Source organism: Salmo salar, chromosome ssa09 (assembly GCF_905237065.1).
Source record: "Salmo salar chromosome ssa09, Ssal_v3.1, whole genome shotgun sequence".
Lineage (NCBI taxonomy): Eukaryota > Metazoa > Chordata > Actinopteri > Salmoniformes > Salmonidae > Salmo > Salmo salar.
The window spans coordinates 52,634,214-52,651,665 of record NC_059450.1 but is presented as its reverse complement, the minus strand read 5'-3'; the positions used below and the strand labels follow the sequence as shown (position 1 = coordinate 52,651,665).

The 17,452-nt window shown below is 41.6% G+C and overlaps 1 protein-coding gene across 5 annotated transcripts in view; it reads left to right on the top strand.

Annotated features, from left to right (window-relative positions):
* Positions 1-14,690, top strand: part of LOC106591480 (attractin) — a 627,298-nt gene extending 612,608 nt beyond the window's left edge. For all 5 annotated transcript variants that reach the window (XM_045723805.1, XM_045723804.1, XM_045723802.1 and 2 more), the window contains exons 28-29: positions 13,767-13,881; positions 14,091-14,690. In XM_045723805.1, coding sequence (XP_045579761.1) covers positions 13,767-13,881; positions 14,091-14,215 — 240 coding nt within the window. In that variant the 3' untranslated portion in view covers positions 14,216-14,690. The remainder of the gene's footprint in view (positions 1-13,766; positions 13,882-14,090) is intronic.
* Positions 14,691-17,452: the final 2,762 nt, after the last annotated feature.

The window sequence follows — 17,452 nt, the reverse complement described above, 5'->3', positions numbered from 1 at the left end:
ACTAGCACTTTGTGAACTAGCAGTATGTGAACTAGCAGTATATGAACTAGCAGTATGTGAACTAGCATTATATATATATATATATATATAGAACTAGCACTTTGTGAACTAGCAGTATGTGAACTAGCAGTATGTGAACTAGCAGTATGTGAACTAGCAGTATATGAACTAGCAGTATATAGAACCATCCGTATATAGAACTAGCAGTATATAGAACCATCAGTATATAGAACCATCAGTATATAGAACCATCAGTATATAGAACTATCAGTATATAGAACCATCAGTATATAGAACCATCAGTATATAGAACCATCAGTATATAGAACCAGCAGTATATAGAACTAGCAGTATATAGAACTATCAGTATATAGAACTAGCATAATATAGAACCATCAGTATATAGAACCGTCAGTATATAGAACTATCAGCATATAGAAACATCAGTATATAGAACTAGCAGTATATAGAACTAGCAGTATATAGAGCTAGTAGTATATGGAACTATCAGTATATAGAACTAGCAGTATATAGACCTATCAGTATATAGAACTAGCGGTATATTGAACCATCAGTATATAGAACCATCAGTATATAGAACTATCAGCATATAGAAACATCAGTATATAGAACTAGCAGTATGTAGAACTAGCAGTATATAGAATTATCAGTATATAGAACTAGCAGTATATAGAGCTAGCAGTATATAGAACTAGCAGTATATAGAACTAGCAGTATATAGAACCATCTGTATATAGAACTAGCAGTATATAGAACTAGCAGTATATAAAACCATCAGTGTATAGAACCATCAGTATATAGAACCATCAGTATATAGAACCATCAGTATATAGAACTGTCAGTATATAGAACCATCAGTATATAGAACTAGCAGTATATAGAACTAGCAGTATATTGAACCATCAGTATATCGAACCATCAGTATATAGAACTAGCTGTATATAGAACTAGCGGTGTATAGAACCATCAGTATATAGAACTAGCAGTATATAGAACTAGCAGTATATAGAACCATCAGTATATAGAACCAGCGGTATATAGAACCATCAGTATATAGAACCATCAGTATATAGAACCATCAGTATATAGATCTAGCGGTATATAGAACCATCAGTATATAGAACTATCAGTATATAGAACCATCAGTTTATAGAACCATCAGTATATAGAACTATCAGTATATAGAACCATCAGTATATAGAACCATCAGTATATGGAACTAGTTGTATATAGAACCATCAGTATATAGAACTAGCAGTATATAGAACTAGCAGTATATAGAACCATCAGTATACAGAACTAGCGGTATATCGAACCGTCAGTGTATAGAACCATCAGTATATAGAACCATCAGTATATAGAACTAGCAGTATATAGAACTAGCAGTATATAGAACCATCAGTATATAGAACCAGCGGTATATAGAACCATCAGTATATAGAACCATCAGTATATAGAACTAGCAGTATATAGAACCATCAGTATATATAACCAGCAGTATATAGAACCATCTGTATATAGAACTAGCAGTATATAGAACCATCAGTATATAGAACCATCAGTATATAGAACTAGCAGTATATAGAACCATCAGTATATAGAACTAGCAGTATATAGAACCATCAGTATATAGAACTAGCAGTATATTAAACTAGCAGTATATAGAACCATCAGTATATAGAACTAGCAGTATATAGAACCATCAGTATATAGAACCATCAGTATATAGAACTAGCGGTATATAGAACCATCAGTATATAGAACTATCAGTATATAGAACCATCAGTATATAGAACTAACAGTATATAGAACTATCAGTATATAGAACCATCAGTATATAGAACCATCAGTATATAGAACTAGCAGTATATAGAACTAGCAGTATATAGAACTAGCAGTATATAGAACTAGCGGTATCTAGAACCATCAGTATATAGAACTATCAGCATATAGAACCATCAGTATATAGAACTAGAAGTATATAGAACTAGCAGTATATAGAATTATCAGTATATAGAACTTGCAGTATATAGAGCTAGCAGTATATAGAACTAGCAGTATATAGAACTAGCAGTATATAGACCTATCAGTATATAGAACCATTAGTATATAGAACCATCAGTATATTGAACTAGCAGTATATAGAACCATCAGTATATAGAACCATCTGTATATAGAACTAGCAGTATATAGAACTAGCAGTATATAGAACCATCAGTATATAGAACTAGCAGTCCATAGAACCATCAGTATATAGAACCATCTGTATATAGAACTAGCAGTATATAGAACTAGCAGTATATAGAACCATCAGTATATAGAACTAGCAGTACATAGAACCATCAGTATATAGAACCATCTGTATATAGAACTAGCAGTATATAGAACTAGCAGTATATACAACTAGCAGTATATACAACCATCAGTGTATAGAACCATCAGTATATAGAACCATCAGTATATAGAACTGTCAGTATATAGAACCGTCAGTACATAGAACCAGCAGTATATAGAACTAGCAGTATATAGAACCATCAGTATATCGAACCATCAGTATATAGAACTAGCTGTATATAGAACTAGCGCTGTATTGAACCATCAGTATATAGAACTAGCAGTATATAGAACTAGCAGTATATAGAACTAGCGGTATATAGAACCGTTAGTGTATAGAACCATCAGTATATAGAACTAGCAGTATATAGAACTAGCAGTATATAGAACCATCAGTATATAGAACCAGCGGTATATAGAACCATCGGTATATAGAACCATCAGTATATACTACTAGCAGTAAATAGAACCATCAGTATATAGAACCATCAGTTTATAGAACTAGCAGTATATAGAACTAGCCGCATATAGAACTATCAGTATATAGAACTAGCGGTATATAGAACCATCAGTATATATAACCATCAGTATATAGTACTATCAGCATATAGAACTAGCAGTATATAGAACTAGCAGTATATAGAACTAGCAGTATATAGAACTAGCAGTATTTAGAATTATCAGTATATAGAACTTGCAGTATATAGAGCTAGCAGTATATAGAACTAGCAGTATATAGAACTAGCAGTATATAGACCTATCAGTATATAGAACCATTAGTATATAGAACCATCAGTATATTGAACTAGCAGTATATAGAACCATCAGTATATAGAACCATCTGTATATAGAACTAGCAGTATATAGAACTAGCAGTATATAGAACCATCAGTATATAGAACTAGCAGTCCATAGAACCATCAGTATATAGAACCATCTGTATATAGAACTAGCAGTATATAGAACTAGCAGTATATAGAACCATCAGTATATAGAACTAGCAGTACATAGAACCATCAGTATATAGAACCATCTGTATATAGAACTAGCAGTATATAGAACTAGCAGTATATACAACTAGCAGTATATACAACCATCAGTGTATAGAACCATCAGTATATAGAACCATCAGTATATAGAACTGTCAGTATATAGAACCATCAGTACATAGAACCAGCAGTATATAGAACTAGCAGTATATAGAACCATCAGTATATCGAACCATCAGTATATAGAACTAGCTGTATATAGAACTAGCGGTGTATTGAACCATCAGTATATAGAACTAGCAGTATATAGAACTAGCAGTATATAGAACTAGCGGTATATAGAACCGTTAGTGTATAGAACCATCAGTATATAGAACAAGCAGTATATAGAACTAGCAGTATATAGAACCATCAGTATATAGAACCAGCGGTATATAGAACCATCGGTATATAGAACCATCAGTATATACTACTAGCAGTAAATAGAACCATCAGTATATAGAACCATCAGTTTATAGAACTAGCAGTATATAGAACTAGCCGCATATAGAACTATCAGTATATAGAACTAGCGGTATATAGAACCATCAGTATATATAACCATCAGTATATAGTACTATCAGCATATAGAACTAGCAGTATATAGAACTAGCAGTATATAGAACTAGCAGTATATAGAACTAGCAGTATTTAGACCTATCGGTATATAGAACTAGCGGTATATAGAACCAGCAGTATACAGAACCATCAGTATATAGAACTATCAGCATATAGAACCATCAGTATATAGAACTAGCAGTAAATAGAACTAGCAGTATATTGAACTATCAGTATATAGAACTAGCAGTATATAGAGCTAGCAGTATATAGAACTAGCAGTATATAGACCTGTCAGTATATAGAACCATCAGTATATAGAACCATCAGTATATAGAACTAGCAGTATATAGAACTATCAGTATATAGAACCATCAGTATATAGAACTAGCAGTATATAGAACTAGCAGTATATACAACTAGCAGTATATAGAACCATCAGTATATAGAACCATCAGTATATAGAACTAGCAGTATATAGAACTAGCAGTATATAGAACCATCAGTATATAGAACCAGCGGTATATAGAACCATCAGTATATAGAACCATCAGTATATACTACTAGCAGTAAATAGAACCATCAGTATATAGAACCATCAGTTTATAGAACTAGCAGTATATAGAACTAGCCGCATATAGAACTATCAGTATATAGAACTAGCGGTATATAGAACCATCAGTATATATAACCATCAGTATATAGTACTATCAGCATATAGAACTAGCAGTATATAGAACTAGCAGTATATAGAACTAGCAGTATATAGAACTAGCAGTATATAGAGCTAGCAGTATATAGATCTATCAGTATATAGAACTAGCAGTATATAGACCTATCGGTATATAGAAGTAGTGGTATATAGAACCATCAGTATATAGAACCATCAGTATATAGAACTATCAGCATATAGAACCATCAGTATATAGAACTAGCAGTATATAGAACTAGCAGTATATAGAACTAGCAGTATATAGAACCATCAGTATATTGAACTAGCAGTATATAGAACCATCAGTATATAGAACCATCTGTATATAGAACTAGCAGTATATAGAACTAGCAGTATATAGAACCATCAGTATATAGAACTAGCAGTACATAGAACCATCAGTATATAGAACCATCTGTATATAGAACTAGCAGTATATAGAACTAGCAGGATATACAACTAGCAGTATGTAGAACCATCAGTGTATAGAACCATCAGTATATAGAACCATCAGTATATAGAACTGTCAGTATATAGAACCATCAGTACATAGAACCAGCAGTATATAGAACTAGCAGTATATAGAACCATCAGTATATCTAACCATCAGTATATAGAACTAGCTGTATATAGAACTAGCGGTGTATTGAACCATCAGTATATAGAACTAGCAGTATATAGAACTAGCAGTATATAGAACTAGCGGTATATAGAACCGTCAGTGTATAGAACCATCAGTATATAGAACTAGCAGTATATAGAACTAGCAGTATATAGAACCATCAGTATATAGAACCAGCGGTATATAGAACCATCAGTATATAGAACCATCAGTATATAGAACCATCAGTATATACTACTAGCAGTAAATAGAACCATCAGTATATAGAACCATCAGTTTATAGAACTAGCAGTATATAGAACTAGCCGCATATAGAACTATCAGTATATAGAACTAGCGGTATATAGAACCATCAGTATATAGAACCACAGTATATAGTACTATCAGCATATAGAACTAGTAGTATATAGAACTAGCAGTATATAGAACTAGCAGTATATAGAACTAGCAGTATTTAGACCTATCGGTATATAGAACTAGCGGTATATAGAACCAGCAGTATACAGAACCATCAGTATATAGAACTATCAGCATATAGAACCATCAGTATATAGAACTAGCAGTAAATAGAACTAGCAGTATATTGAACTATCAGTATATAGAACTAGCAGTATATAGAGCTAGCAGTATATAGAACTAGCAGTATATAGACCTGTCAGTATATAGAACCATCAGTATATAGAACCATCAGTATATAGAACTAGCATTATATAGAACCATCAGTATATAGAACTAGCAGTATATAGAACTAGCAGTATATACAACTAGCAGTATATAGAACCATCAGTATATAGAACCATCAGTATATAGAACTATCAACATATAGAACCATCAGTATATAGAACTAGCAGTATATAGAACTAGCAGTATATAGAACTAGCAGTATATAGAGCTAGCAGTATATAGATCTATCAGTATATAGAACTAGCAGTATATAGAACTCTCAGTATATAGAACTAGCAGTATATAGACCTATCAGTATATAGAACCATCAGTATATAGAACCATCAGTATCTAGAACTAGCAGTATATAGAACTATCAGTATATAGAACCATCTGTATATAGAACTAGCAGTATATACAACTAGCAGTATATACAACTAGCAGTATATAGAACCATCAGTGTATAGAACCATCAGTATATAGAACCATCAGTATATAGAACCATCAGTATATAGAACTATCTGTATATAGAACCATCAGTATATAGAACTAGCAGTATATAGAACTAGCAGTATATAGAACCATCAGTATATCGAACCATGAGTATATCGAACTAGCTGTATATAGAACTAGCGGTGTATAGAACCATCAGTATATAGAACTAGCAGTATATAGAACTAGCAGTATATAGAGCTAGCAGTATATAGAGCTATCGGTATATAGAACTAGCAGTATATAGACCTATCAGTATATAGAACTAGCGGTATATAGAACCATCAGTATATAGAACCATCAGTATATAGAACTATCAGCATATAGAACCATCAGTATATAGAACTAGCAGTATATAGAACTAGCAGTATATAGAACTAGCAGTATATAGAACTAGCAGTATATAGAGCCATCAGTATATTGAACTAGCAGTATATAGAACCATCAGTATATAGAACCATCTGTATATAGAACTAGCAGTATATAGAACTAGCAGTATATAGAACCATCAGTATATAGAACTAGCAGTACATAGAACCATCAGTATATAGGACCATCTGTATATAGAACTAGCAGTATATAGAACTAGCAGTATATACAACTAGCAGTATATAGAACCATCAGTGTATAGAACCATCAGTATATAGAACCATCAGTATATAGAACTATCAGTATATAGAACCATCAGTACATAGAACCAGCAGTATATAGAACTAGCAGTATATAGAACCATCACTATATCGAACCATCAGTATATAGAACTAGCTGTATATAGAACTAGCAGTGTATTGAACCATCAGTATATAGAACTAGCAGTATATAGAACTAGCAGTATATAGAACTAGCGGTATATAGAACCGTCAGTGTATAGAACCATCAGTATATAGAACTAGCAGTATATAGAACTAGCAGTATATAGAACCATCAGTATATAGAACCAGCGGTATATAGAACCATCAGTATATAGAACCATCAGTATATAGAACCATCAGTATCTAGAACTAGCAGTATATAGAACTATCAGTATATAGAACCATCTGTATATAGAACTAGCAGTATATACAACTAGCAGTATATACAACTAGCAGTATATAGAACCATCAGTGTATAGAACCATCAGTATATAGAACCATCAGTATATAGAACCATCAGTATATAGAACTATCTGTATATAGAACCATCAGTATATAGAACTAGCAGTATATAGAACTAGCAGTATATAGAACCATCAGTATATCGAACCATGAGTATATCGAACTAGCTGTATATAGAACTAGCGGTGTATAGAACCATCAGTATATAGAACTAGCAGTATATAGAACTAGCAGTATATAGAACTATCAGTATATAGAACTAGCAGTATATAGAGCTAGCAGTATATAGAACTATCAGTATATAGAACTAGCAGTATATAGACCTATCAGTATATAGAACTAGCGGTATATAGAACCATCAGTATATAGATCTAGCAGTATATAGACCTATCAGTATATAGAACTATCAGCATATAGAACCATCAGTATATAGAACTAGCAGTATGTATAACTAGCAGTATATATATATATATATATATATATATATATATATATATATATATATATATATATAAACTGGCAGTATATAAAGTAGCAGTATATAGAACCATCAGTATATATAACCATCAGTATATAGAACTAGCAGTGTATATATATATATATTAACTGGCAGTATATAAAGTAGCAGTATATACTAATAGTATTTAAACTAGCTGTATATAAAGTAGCAGTATATACTAATACTATTTAAACTAGCAGTATATAAAGTAGCAGTATATACTAATAGTATTTAAACTAGCAGTATATAAAGTAAGCAGTATATACTAATAGTATTTAAACTAGCAGTATATAAAGTAGCAGTATATACTAATAGTATTTAAACTAACAGTATATAAAGTAGCAGTATATACTAATAGTATTTAAACTAGCAGTATATAAAGTAGCAGTATATACTAATAGTATTTAAACTAGCTGTAGGAATGGAAGATGGATGTTCCAACCTAAAGGAACGTCTCAGCCTGGATGAAAGGAAAGCTTCAGAGAAGGAAGAGGAGAGAGGGAGAGAAGAGAGAGAGAGGAGAGATGGAAGAGAGAGGGAGGAGAGATGGAAGAGAGAGAGAGATGGAGGGAAGAGAGAGATGGAGGGAAGAGAGAGAGAGGAGAGATGGAAGAGAGAGGAGAAATGGAAGAGAGAGGAGAGATGGAAGAGAGGAGAGATGGAAGAGAGAGGAGAGATGGAAGAAAGAGGAGAGATTGAAGAGAGAGGAGGAGAGATGGAAGAGGGAGGAGAGATGGAGGGAAGAGAAGAGAGGAGAGATGGAGGGAAGAGAGAGGGAGGGAAGGAAGATAGAGGGAGGAGAGATGGAGGGAAGAGAAGAGAGAGGAGAGATGAAGAGAAGAGAGAGGGAGGAGAGATGAAGAGAAGCGAGAGGGAGGAGAGATGGATGGAAGAGAGGAGAGATGAAGAGAGAGAGATGAGAGATGAAGAGAAGAGAGAGGGAAGAGAGAGGGAGGAGAGATGGAGGGAAGAGAAGAGAGAGGAGAGATAGAGAGAGGAGAGATGAAGAGAAGAGAGAGAGTGAGGGAAGAGAGAGGGAGGAGAGATGAAGAGAAGAGAGAGAGGGAGGAGAGAGAGAGGGAGGAAAGAGAGAGGGAGGAGGATAAATGTGTAAAATGGGTCAGAATATGAATATGATTACTGTCTCTGTGTGTTCTCACTCGGAAAGAGGTGTGCGTGTTCTCTCTGGTGGTACACCGTGTCACTTCCTCCCTGGTTAGGCTGGGATGTGTGTGTTCTCTCTGGTGGTACACCGTGTCACTTCCTCTCTGGTTAGGCTGGGATGTGTGTGTTCTCTCTGGTGGTACACCGTGTCACTTCCTCTCTGGTTAGGCTGGGGTGTGTGTGTTCTCTCTGGTGGTACACCGTGTCACTTCCTCCCTGGTTAGGCTGGGGTGTGCGTGTCACTTCCTCCCTGGTTAGGCTGGGGTGTGTGTGTCACTTCCTCCCTGGTTAGGCTGGGGTGTGTGTGTTCTCTCTAGTGGTACACCGTGTCACTTCCTCCCTGGTTAGGCTGGGGTGTGCGTGTCACTTCCTCCCTGGTTAGGCTGGGGTGTGTGTGTTCTCTCTGGTGGTACACCGTGTCACTTCCTCCCTGGTTAGGCTGGGGTGTGTGTGTTCTCTCTGGTGGTACACCGTGTCACTTCCTCCCTGGTTAGGCTGGGGTGTGTGTGTCACTTCCTCCCTGGTTAGGCTGGGGTGTGTGTGTTCTCTCTAGTGGTACACCGTGTCACTTCCTCCCTGGTTAGGCTGGGGTGTGTGTGTTCTCTCTCTTGGAGAGAGTGTGTGGAGTGTTGGACTGCGTGTGTGTGTGCGCGTGCGCGAAGTCATGCCATTGCCCAGTTCGCTGTCCAGCTCAGCAGCCATTTCTCTCAGATTACACAGACCCACAAAGAATTAGAAAATAAACCCAATTTTGATAAACTCCCATATCTACTGGGTGAAATACCACAGTGTGACATCACAGCAGCAAGATGTGTGACCTGTTGCCACAAGAAAAGGTCAACCAGTGAAGAACAAACACCATTGTAAATACAACCCATATTTATGTTTAATTATTTTCCCTTCAGTACTTTAACTATTTGCATATCATTACACCACTGTATATAGACATAATATGACATTTGAAATGTATTTTTCTTTTGAAAGTTTTGTTTACTGTTCATTTTTGTTTATTTATTATCTATTTCACTTGCTTTGGCAATGTTAACATATGTTTACCAAGCCAATAAAGCCCCTTGAATGGAATTTAATTGATAGCGACAGAGCGAGGGACTGAAAAGGGATAGAGAGATGGGATATAGAGATGGATAGAGAGATGGATAGAGATGGATAGAGAGATGGGATATAGAGATGGATAGAGAGATGGATAGAGAGATGGATAGAGAGATCGATAGAGATGGATAGAGAGATGGAAAGAGAGATGGATAGAGAGATGGGATAGAGAGATGGGATAGAGAGATGGATAGAGAGATGGGATAGAGAGATGGATAGAGAGATGGGATAGAGAGATGATAGAGAGATGATAGAGAGATGGATAGAGAGATGGATAGAGAGATGGATAGAGAGATGGGATAGAGAGATGGATAGAGAGATGGGATAGAGAGATGGATAGAGAGATGGGATAGAGAGATGGGATAGAGAGATGGATAGAGAGATGGGATAGAGAGATGGATAGAGAGATGGGATATAGAGATGATAGAGAGATGGGATAGAGAGATGATAGAGAGATGGATAGAGCGATGGGATAAAGAGATGGGATAGAGAGATGGATAGAGAGATGGATAGAGAGATGGTGACAGATGGGGATATAGGGAGGGATAGGTAGAGATGGGAATAGAGAGAGGGATAGAGATGGTGACAGATGGGGATATAGGGAGGGATAGGTAGAGATGGGAATAGAGAGAGGGATAGAGATGGGGAAAGTGTTAACGGGTGTCAATTATAGAACACTCCATTGTGTCTGTCTGACTAGAAGAGCTCTGTGTCACTGGTGTGCAGCTGTTTGGTGACAGTGGAAATGTTTGGTATTTTGGTATTTTATTAGGATCTCCATTAGCTGTAGCGAAAGCCACAGCTACTCTTCCTGGGAGTCCACACAAAACATGAAACATGACAATAATACAGACCATTAATAGACAAGAACATATCAAGGACAGAACTACATCAATAAAGGAAGTGTGCACAGGAGTATTCAACAGTCTGTCTGTCTGCCTGTCTCTCACCCTGTCTGTCTGCCTGTCTCTCACCCTGTCTGTCTGCCTGTCTCTCACCCTGTCTGTCTGTCTCTCACCCTGTCTGCATGCCTGTCTCGCTGTCTGTCTGTCTGCCTGTCTCTCACCCTGTCTGCATGCCTGTCTCGCTGTCTGTCTGCCTGTCTCGCTACCTGTCTGTCTGTCTGCCTATCTCATCCTGTCTGCCTGTCTCTCACCCTGTCTGCATGCCTGTCTCGCTGTCTGTCTGTCTGCCTGTCTCGCTACCTGTCTGTCTGTCTGTCTGCCTATCTCATCCTGTCTGCCTGTCTCGCTGTCTGTCTGTCTGCCTGTCTCGCTACCTGTCTGTCTGTCTGCTTATCTCATCCTGTCTGCCTGTCTCGCTCCCTGTTTGTCTCTCACCCTGTCTGCATGCCTGTCTCGCTGTCTGTCTGTCTGCCTGTCTCGCTATCTGTCTGTCTGTCTGCCTATCTCATCCTGTCTGCCTGTCTCGCTCCCTGTTTGTCTCTCACCCTGTCTGTTTGCCTGTCTCGCTGTCTGTCTGTCTGTCTGTCTGTCTGTCTGTCTGTCTGTCTGTCTGTCTGTCTGTCTGTCTGTCTGTCTGTCTCTCTCCCTGCCTGTCTTTCTCCCTGTCTGTCTGTCTGTCTGCCTGTCTGTCTGTCTGTCTGTCTGTCTGTCTGTCTGTCTGTCTGTCTGTCTGTCTGTCTGTCTGTCTGTCTGTCTGTCTGTCTGTCTGTCTGTCTGCATGTCTCCCTCCCTCCCTTTCTGTCTATCTCTCTCCCTGCCTGTCTTTCTTCCTGTCTGTCTGTCTCTATCTGTCTGCCTGCCTGTCTGGCCATCTCTCTGCCTGTGTGTCTGCCTCTCTCTCCCTGTCTCTGTTTGTCTGCCTGTCTCTCTCCCTATCTGCCTGTCCGCCTGCCCGCCGGCCTCTCTCCCTGTCTGTCTGCCCATCTCTTTCCGTGTCTGTCTCTCCCTCCCCCTGTCAGTCTGTCTGCCTGTCTCTCTCCCTGTCTGTCTGCCCATCTCTTTCCGTGTCTGTCTCTACCTCCCCCTGTCAGTCTGTCTGCCTGTCTCTCTCTCTGCCTGTCTGCCCATCTCTGGTCCTGTCTGCCCATCTCTGGCCCTGTCTGCCCATCTCTCTCCATGTCTGTCTCTCCCTCCCCCTGTCAGTCTGTCTGCCTGTCTCTCTCCCTGTCTGTCTGCCCATCTCTTTCCGTGTCTGTCTCTCCCTCCCCCTGTCAGTCTGTCTGCCTGTCTCTCTCTCTCTCTGCCTGTCTGCCCATCTCTGGCCCTGTCTGCCCATCTCTGGCCATGTCTGCCCATCTCTCTCCATGTCTGTCTCTCCCTCCCCCTGTCGGTCGGTCTGTCTGCCTGTCTCTCTCTACATGTCTGTCTGTCTGCCCATCCCTGTCGTTAACTTCTTCTAACTGAAAACGTATAGCCTACTGTCATTAACGTATAGCCTACTTGTTGGATGGATTGGATGCATTGGTGTCTAGCTGTCGGCTAGTTGTCTAGTGAAATTGGTGTCTAGTGATATTAGGTCTACCCACCTGAACAACACCTGTAGGTCTACCCACCTGAACAACACCTGTAGGTCTACCCACCTGAACAACACCTGTAGGTCTACCCACCTTAACAACACCTGTAGGTCTACCCACCTGAACAACACCTGTAGGTCTACCTACCTGAACAACACCTGTAGGTCTACCCACCTGAACAACACCGTTAGGTCTACCCACCTTAACAACACCTGTAGGTCTACCCACCTGAACAACACTGTTAGGTCTACCCACCTGAACAACACCTGTAGGTCTACCTACCTGAACAACACCTGTAGGTCTACCTACCTGAACAACACCTGTAGGTCTACCTACCTGAACAACACCTGTAGGTCTACCCACCTTAACAACACCTGTAGGTCTACCCACCTGAACAACACCGTTAGGTCTACCCACCTGGACAACACCGTTAGGTCTACCCACCTGAACAACACCGTTAGTTCTACCCACCTGAACAACACCTGTAGGTCTACCCACCTGAACAACACCGTTAGGTCTACCCACCTGAACAACACCTGTAGGTCTACCCCCTGAACAACACCTGTAGGTCTACCCACCTGAACAACAGCTGACTGACAAAAGCAAACAATAATATATCAACGGATAAATCTAATGCGTTGGAATAAAGGCAATCAAACAAATGTTGAAGGTACAGGAAGTACAAAGGAAAATGTATTTTGTAAAGGAGCTGAGGTCAAAGTTCAGCTGAGTGGACAGCTCGGCCACATAGAAAAACATGGTTTCAACCATGACAGAAAGGTGGGAGTGTTCGTTTTATTCGGACAATTTTACTGTCATATTTACCACTACATTTTAAACAAATAGGAGAATGGTTAAATGAGCGTTATTTAGAGACCTCTGATCCTACCCCCAAACTTTTGTTGCATTTAGTGGAGCTAACGTCTCATTCAGTGGATTTGAGCCTCCCCTGTAATTCACACCCTGCTCTAACATCTCTCTCCTGTCCAGACGGTCCCCAAGCCCATCGCCCTGGAGCCCTGTTTTGGGAACAAGGCTGCTGTACTCTCCATCTTTGTCCGTTTACCCAGAGGCACCGGGGGCATCCCCCCGCCCGGTCAGTCTGGTAAGATACAGAGATACCCTCCTTCTGTCTATGTTTTCTCTGTCTGTCTGTCTGTCTGTCTGTCTGTCTGTCTGTCTGTCTGGCTGGCTGTCTGGCTGGCTGGCTGGCTGGCTGGCTGGCTGGCCAGCAGATGTGTCTTGGTTACACCATATCCTGTTACTTATACATCACTTCCTGTTACTAATACAACACTTCCTGTCTCTGTGTAGGTCTAACGGTGGCCTCGGCCCTGGTGGACGTGTCTCAGCAGATGTGTCTTGGTTACAAGGAGAAGTCAGGTGGTCTGAGAAACAGGAAGCAACAACCCTCCGCACAGCCTTCCACCTGTATCTGACCACACCTTTCCCTGCTCCACCCTAACCCCTTCCCCTACCCCAGAGACTATAACCCCCGAACTGAAGGAAGAGAAGGAGGGAGAAAAGGGGGAGAGGAATGGAGGGAGTTAACAGGGGAGAGGGCAGGGGCACCTATTGGACAGTCATCCTCCTAAAAGGCTTCCCAACTGGCACCTGGTACAGCATGCCACCTCGTCAGGAGAAGAGAGGAACCACGGCTTCGTCGCTGCTTGAGGAGAGGTCTATCTGTCTGTCTGGTGTCCACCCGGGTTTAACTGGTGATGCTAACAGTCTCCTGTTAGAATTTCTCTTAGGGTCAGTTTTCCTTCTGTTTTCTTCTTCTGGTGAGACCACACTGCTGCTCTGGTTCTCCCCTTTCTATGCCTCTCCTCCCCTCTCTTCCCCTCTCCTCTCCACTCCTCCCCTCTCCTCCCCTCTCTTCCCCTCTCTTCCCCACTCCACTCCTCCCCTCTCCTCCCCTCTCTTCTCCTCTCTTCCCCTCTCCTCCCCTCTCCTCCCCTCTCTTCCCCTCTCTTCCCCTCTCTTCTCCACTCCACTCTTCCCCTCTCCACTCCTCCCCTCCCCTTGTCTACCCCTCTCTACCCCCTCTCTCCCTTTCTACCCCCTGTCTCCCCTTATCTACCCCTCTCTACCCCCTGTCTCCCCTGCCTCCCCTTCTCTACCCCTCTCTACCCCCTGCCTCCCCTTCTCTATCCCCTGCCTCTCCTTCTCTACCCCTCTCTACCCCATCTCCCCTCTCTACCCCTCTCTACCCCATCTCCCCTCTCTACCCCTCTCTACCCCATCTCCCCTCTCTACCCTGTCTCCCCTCTCTACCCTCCGTCTCCCCTCTCTACCCCCCTCTCTACCCCCCTCCACCCCTCTCTACCCCCTGCCCCCCTTCTCTACCCCTCTCTACCCCTTCTCTACCCCTCTCTACCCCCTGCCTCCCCTCTCTACCCCCTCTCTACCCTCCGTCTCCCCTCTCTATCCCCTCTCCACCCATAGCTCACTGCTCTCTGCCTCTCCTCTGTGACCCATTCAGGTTGAAAACACTGTTTCCTAACAGATATCTCCTGTCTGAGGCTTTAAACAAGACATCACCTTCCTGTATAACTTCCTCTGGACGCTTCCTCTAACCCTCTAACAGTCTCCAACCCACCCTCAAAACAAGACAACTCCTTCCTGTATAACTTCCTCTCGCCTCCTCTAGCCTCTAACCCTCTAACAGCCTCCAACCCACTCTCAAAACAAGACAACTCCTTCCTGTATAACTTCCTCTGGACGCTTCCTAGCCTCTAACCCTCTAACAGCCTCCAACCCACCCTCAAAACAAGACAACTCCTTCCTGTATAACTTCCTCTCGCCTCCTCCTAGCCTCTAACCCTCTAACAGCCTCCAACCCACACTCAAAACAAGACAACTCCTTCCTGTATAACTTCCTCTAGCCTCCTAGCCTCTAACCCTCTAACAGTCTTGAGTTGTGGGATGGTTAGTGCGCTGTTGTCCTAACCTGGGTAACTTCGACCTAACAATATCCTGCAACCCACCGGGCTGTTCTCCTGAAGGAGTATCTATAGGGACAATAGGGTGAAGGATAAGCAGGGGTCGGGGAGGGATTTGACCCGTGGATTGTGAAGGCAGTGTAAACGTCCTCTCTTCTCCTCACGTCTTCACAGCAGCAGCAGTAAATCTCCCTCTATACCTCGCCGGGATAGACAGGCTGGGGGACATTTCCATTTCATTACATTTTAGTAATAATCACACAAAGGGGAAAAGATTGTTCTCTGTAAATGAATGTAGGCCTATGGCAAGAGAAACTGTTTTCAAAGGCAACCTGTATTATGGGGACGAGTGACTCTGTGACCTGTTGACCAAAGCTTCATACAGTAAATGACACCACAGATAGAGAAGCAGGCAGGGGGTCCAGCTAGTTTTGGGACAGAGCATTGCACCATATTCCTGCTTCATGCAAGCCTCCAGTATCCTGCCCTTTACCTGGGATGGCAGCAGAGCTCTCTCCTCCTCTCCTCCTCTCCTCCTCTCCTCCTCAGCCTCCAGTATCCTGTCCTTTACCTGGGATGGCAGCAGAGCTCTCCTCCTCTCCTCTCCTCTCCTCCTCTCCTCCTCTCCTCCTCAGCCTCCAGTATCCTGCCCTTTACCTGGGATGGCAGCAGGGCTCTCCTCCTCTCCTCCTCTCCTCCTCAGCCTCCAGTATCCTGCCCTCTACCTGGGATGGCAGCAGGGCTCTCCTCCTCTCCTCCTCTCCTCCTCAGCCTCCAGTATCCTGCCCTTTACCTGGGATGGCAGCAGAGCTCTCCTCCTCTCCTTCTCTCCTCCTCAGCCTCCAGTATCCTGCCCTTTACCTGGGATGGCAGCAGAGCTCTCCTCCTCTCCTCCTCTCCTCCTCAGCCTCCAGTATCCTGCCCTTTACCTGGGATGGCAGCAGAGCTCTCCTCCTCTCCTCCTCTCCTCCTCTCCTCCTCAGCCTCCAGTATCCTGCCCTTTACCTGGGATGGCAGCAGAGCTCTCCTCCTCTCCTCCTCTCCTCCTCAGCCTCCAGTATCCTGCCCTCTACCTGGGATGGCAGCAGAGCTCTCCTCATCTCCTCTCCTCTCCTCTCCTCTCCTCTCCTCTCCTCTCCTCTCCTCTCCTCTCCGCTCCTCCTCAGCCTCCAGTATCCTGCCCCCTACCTGGGATGGCAGCAGAGCTCTCCTCCTCTCCTCTCCTCCTCCCTCTCCTCTTCCCCATGATGTTCCTTGCCTGGTGACACCTCTTAACATCTGTCCGCTGGGCGACCAAACCCTTCCTATTCTGTCTGCTCGTGCCATCACACAAACCCCAAGGAGCTGGTCTCAGTTAACAGAGATACGCAACAAGCCCCTGAAACATACAGTGCCTTCAGAAAGTATTCATACCCCTTGACTTTGGAAATACATTTCATTGATTGATTGATTGCTTTATTCCACATTTTGTTTGTTTTACAGCCTGAATTAAAAAATGGATTCAATTGATTTGTTTTCTCACCCATCTACACACAATACTCAATAATGACAAAGTGAAAACATGTTTTTAGAAATCTTTGCAAATGTATTGAAAATTAAATACAGAAATATCTAATTTACATAAATATTCAGATCCTTTGCTATGAGAATCTAAATTGAGCTCAGGTGCATCCTGTTTCCATTGATCATCCCTTGAGATGTTTCTACAACTTGATTGGAGTCCACCTGTGG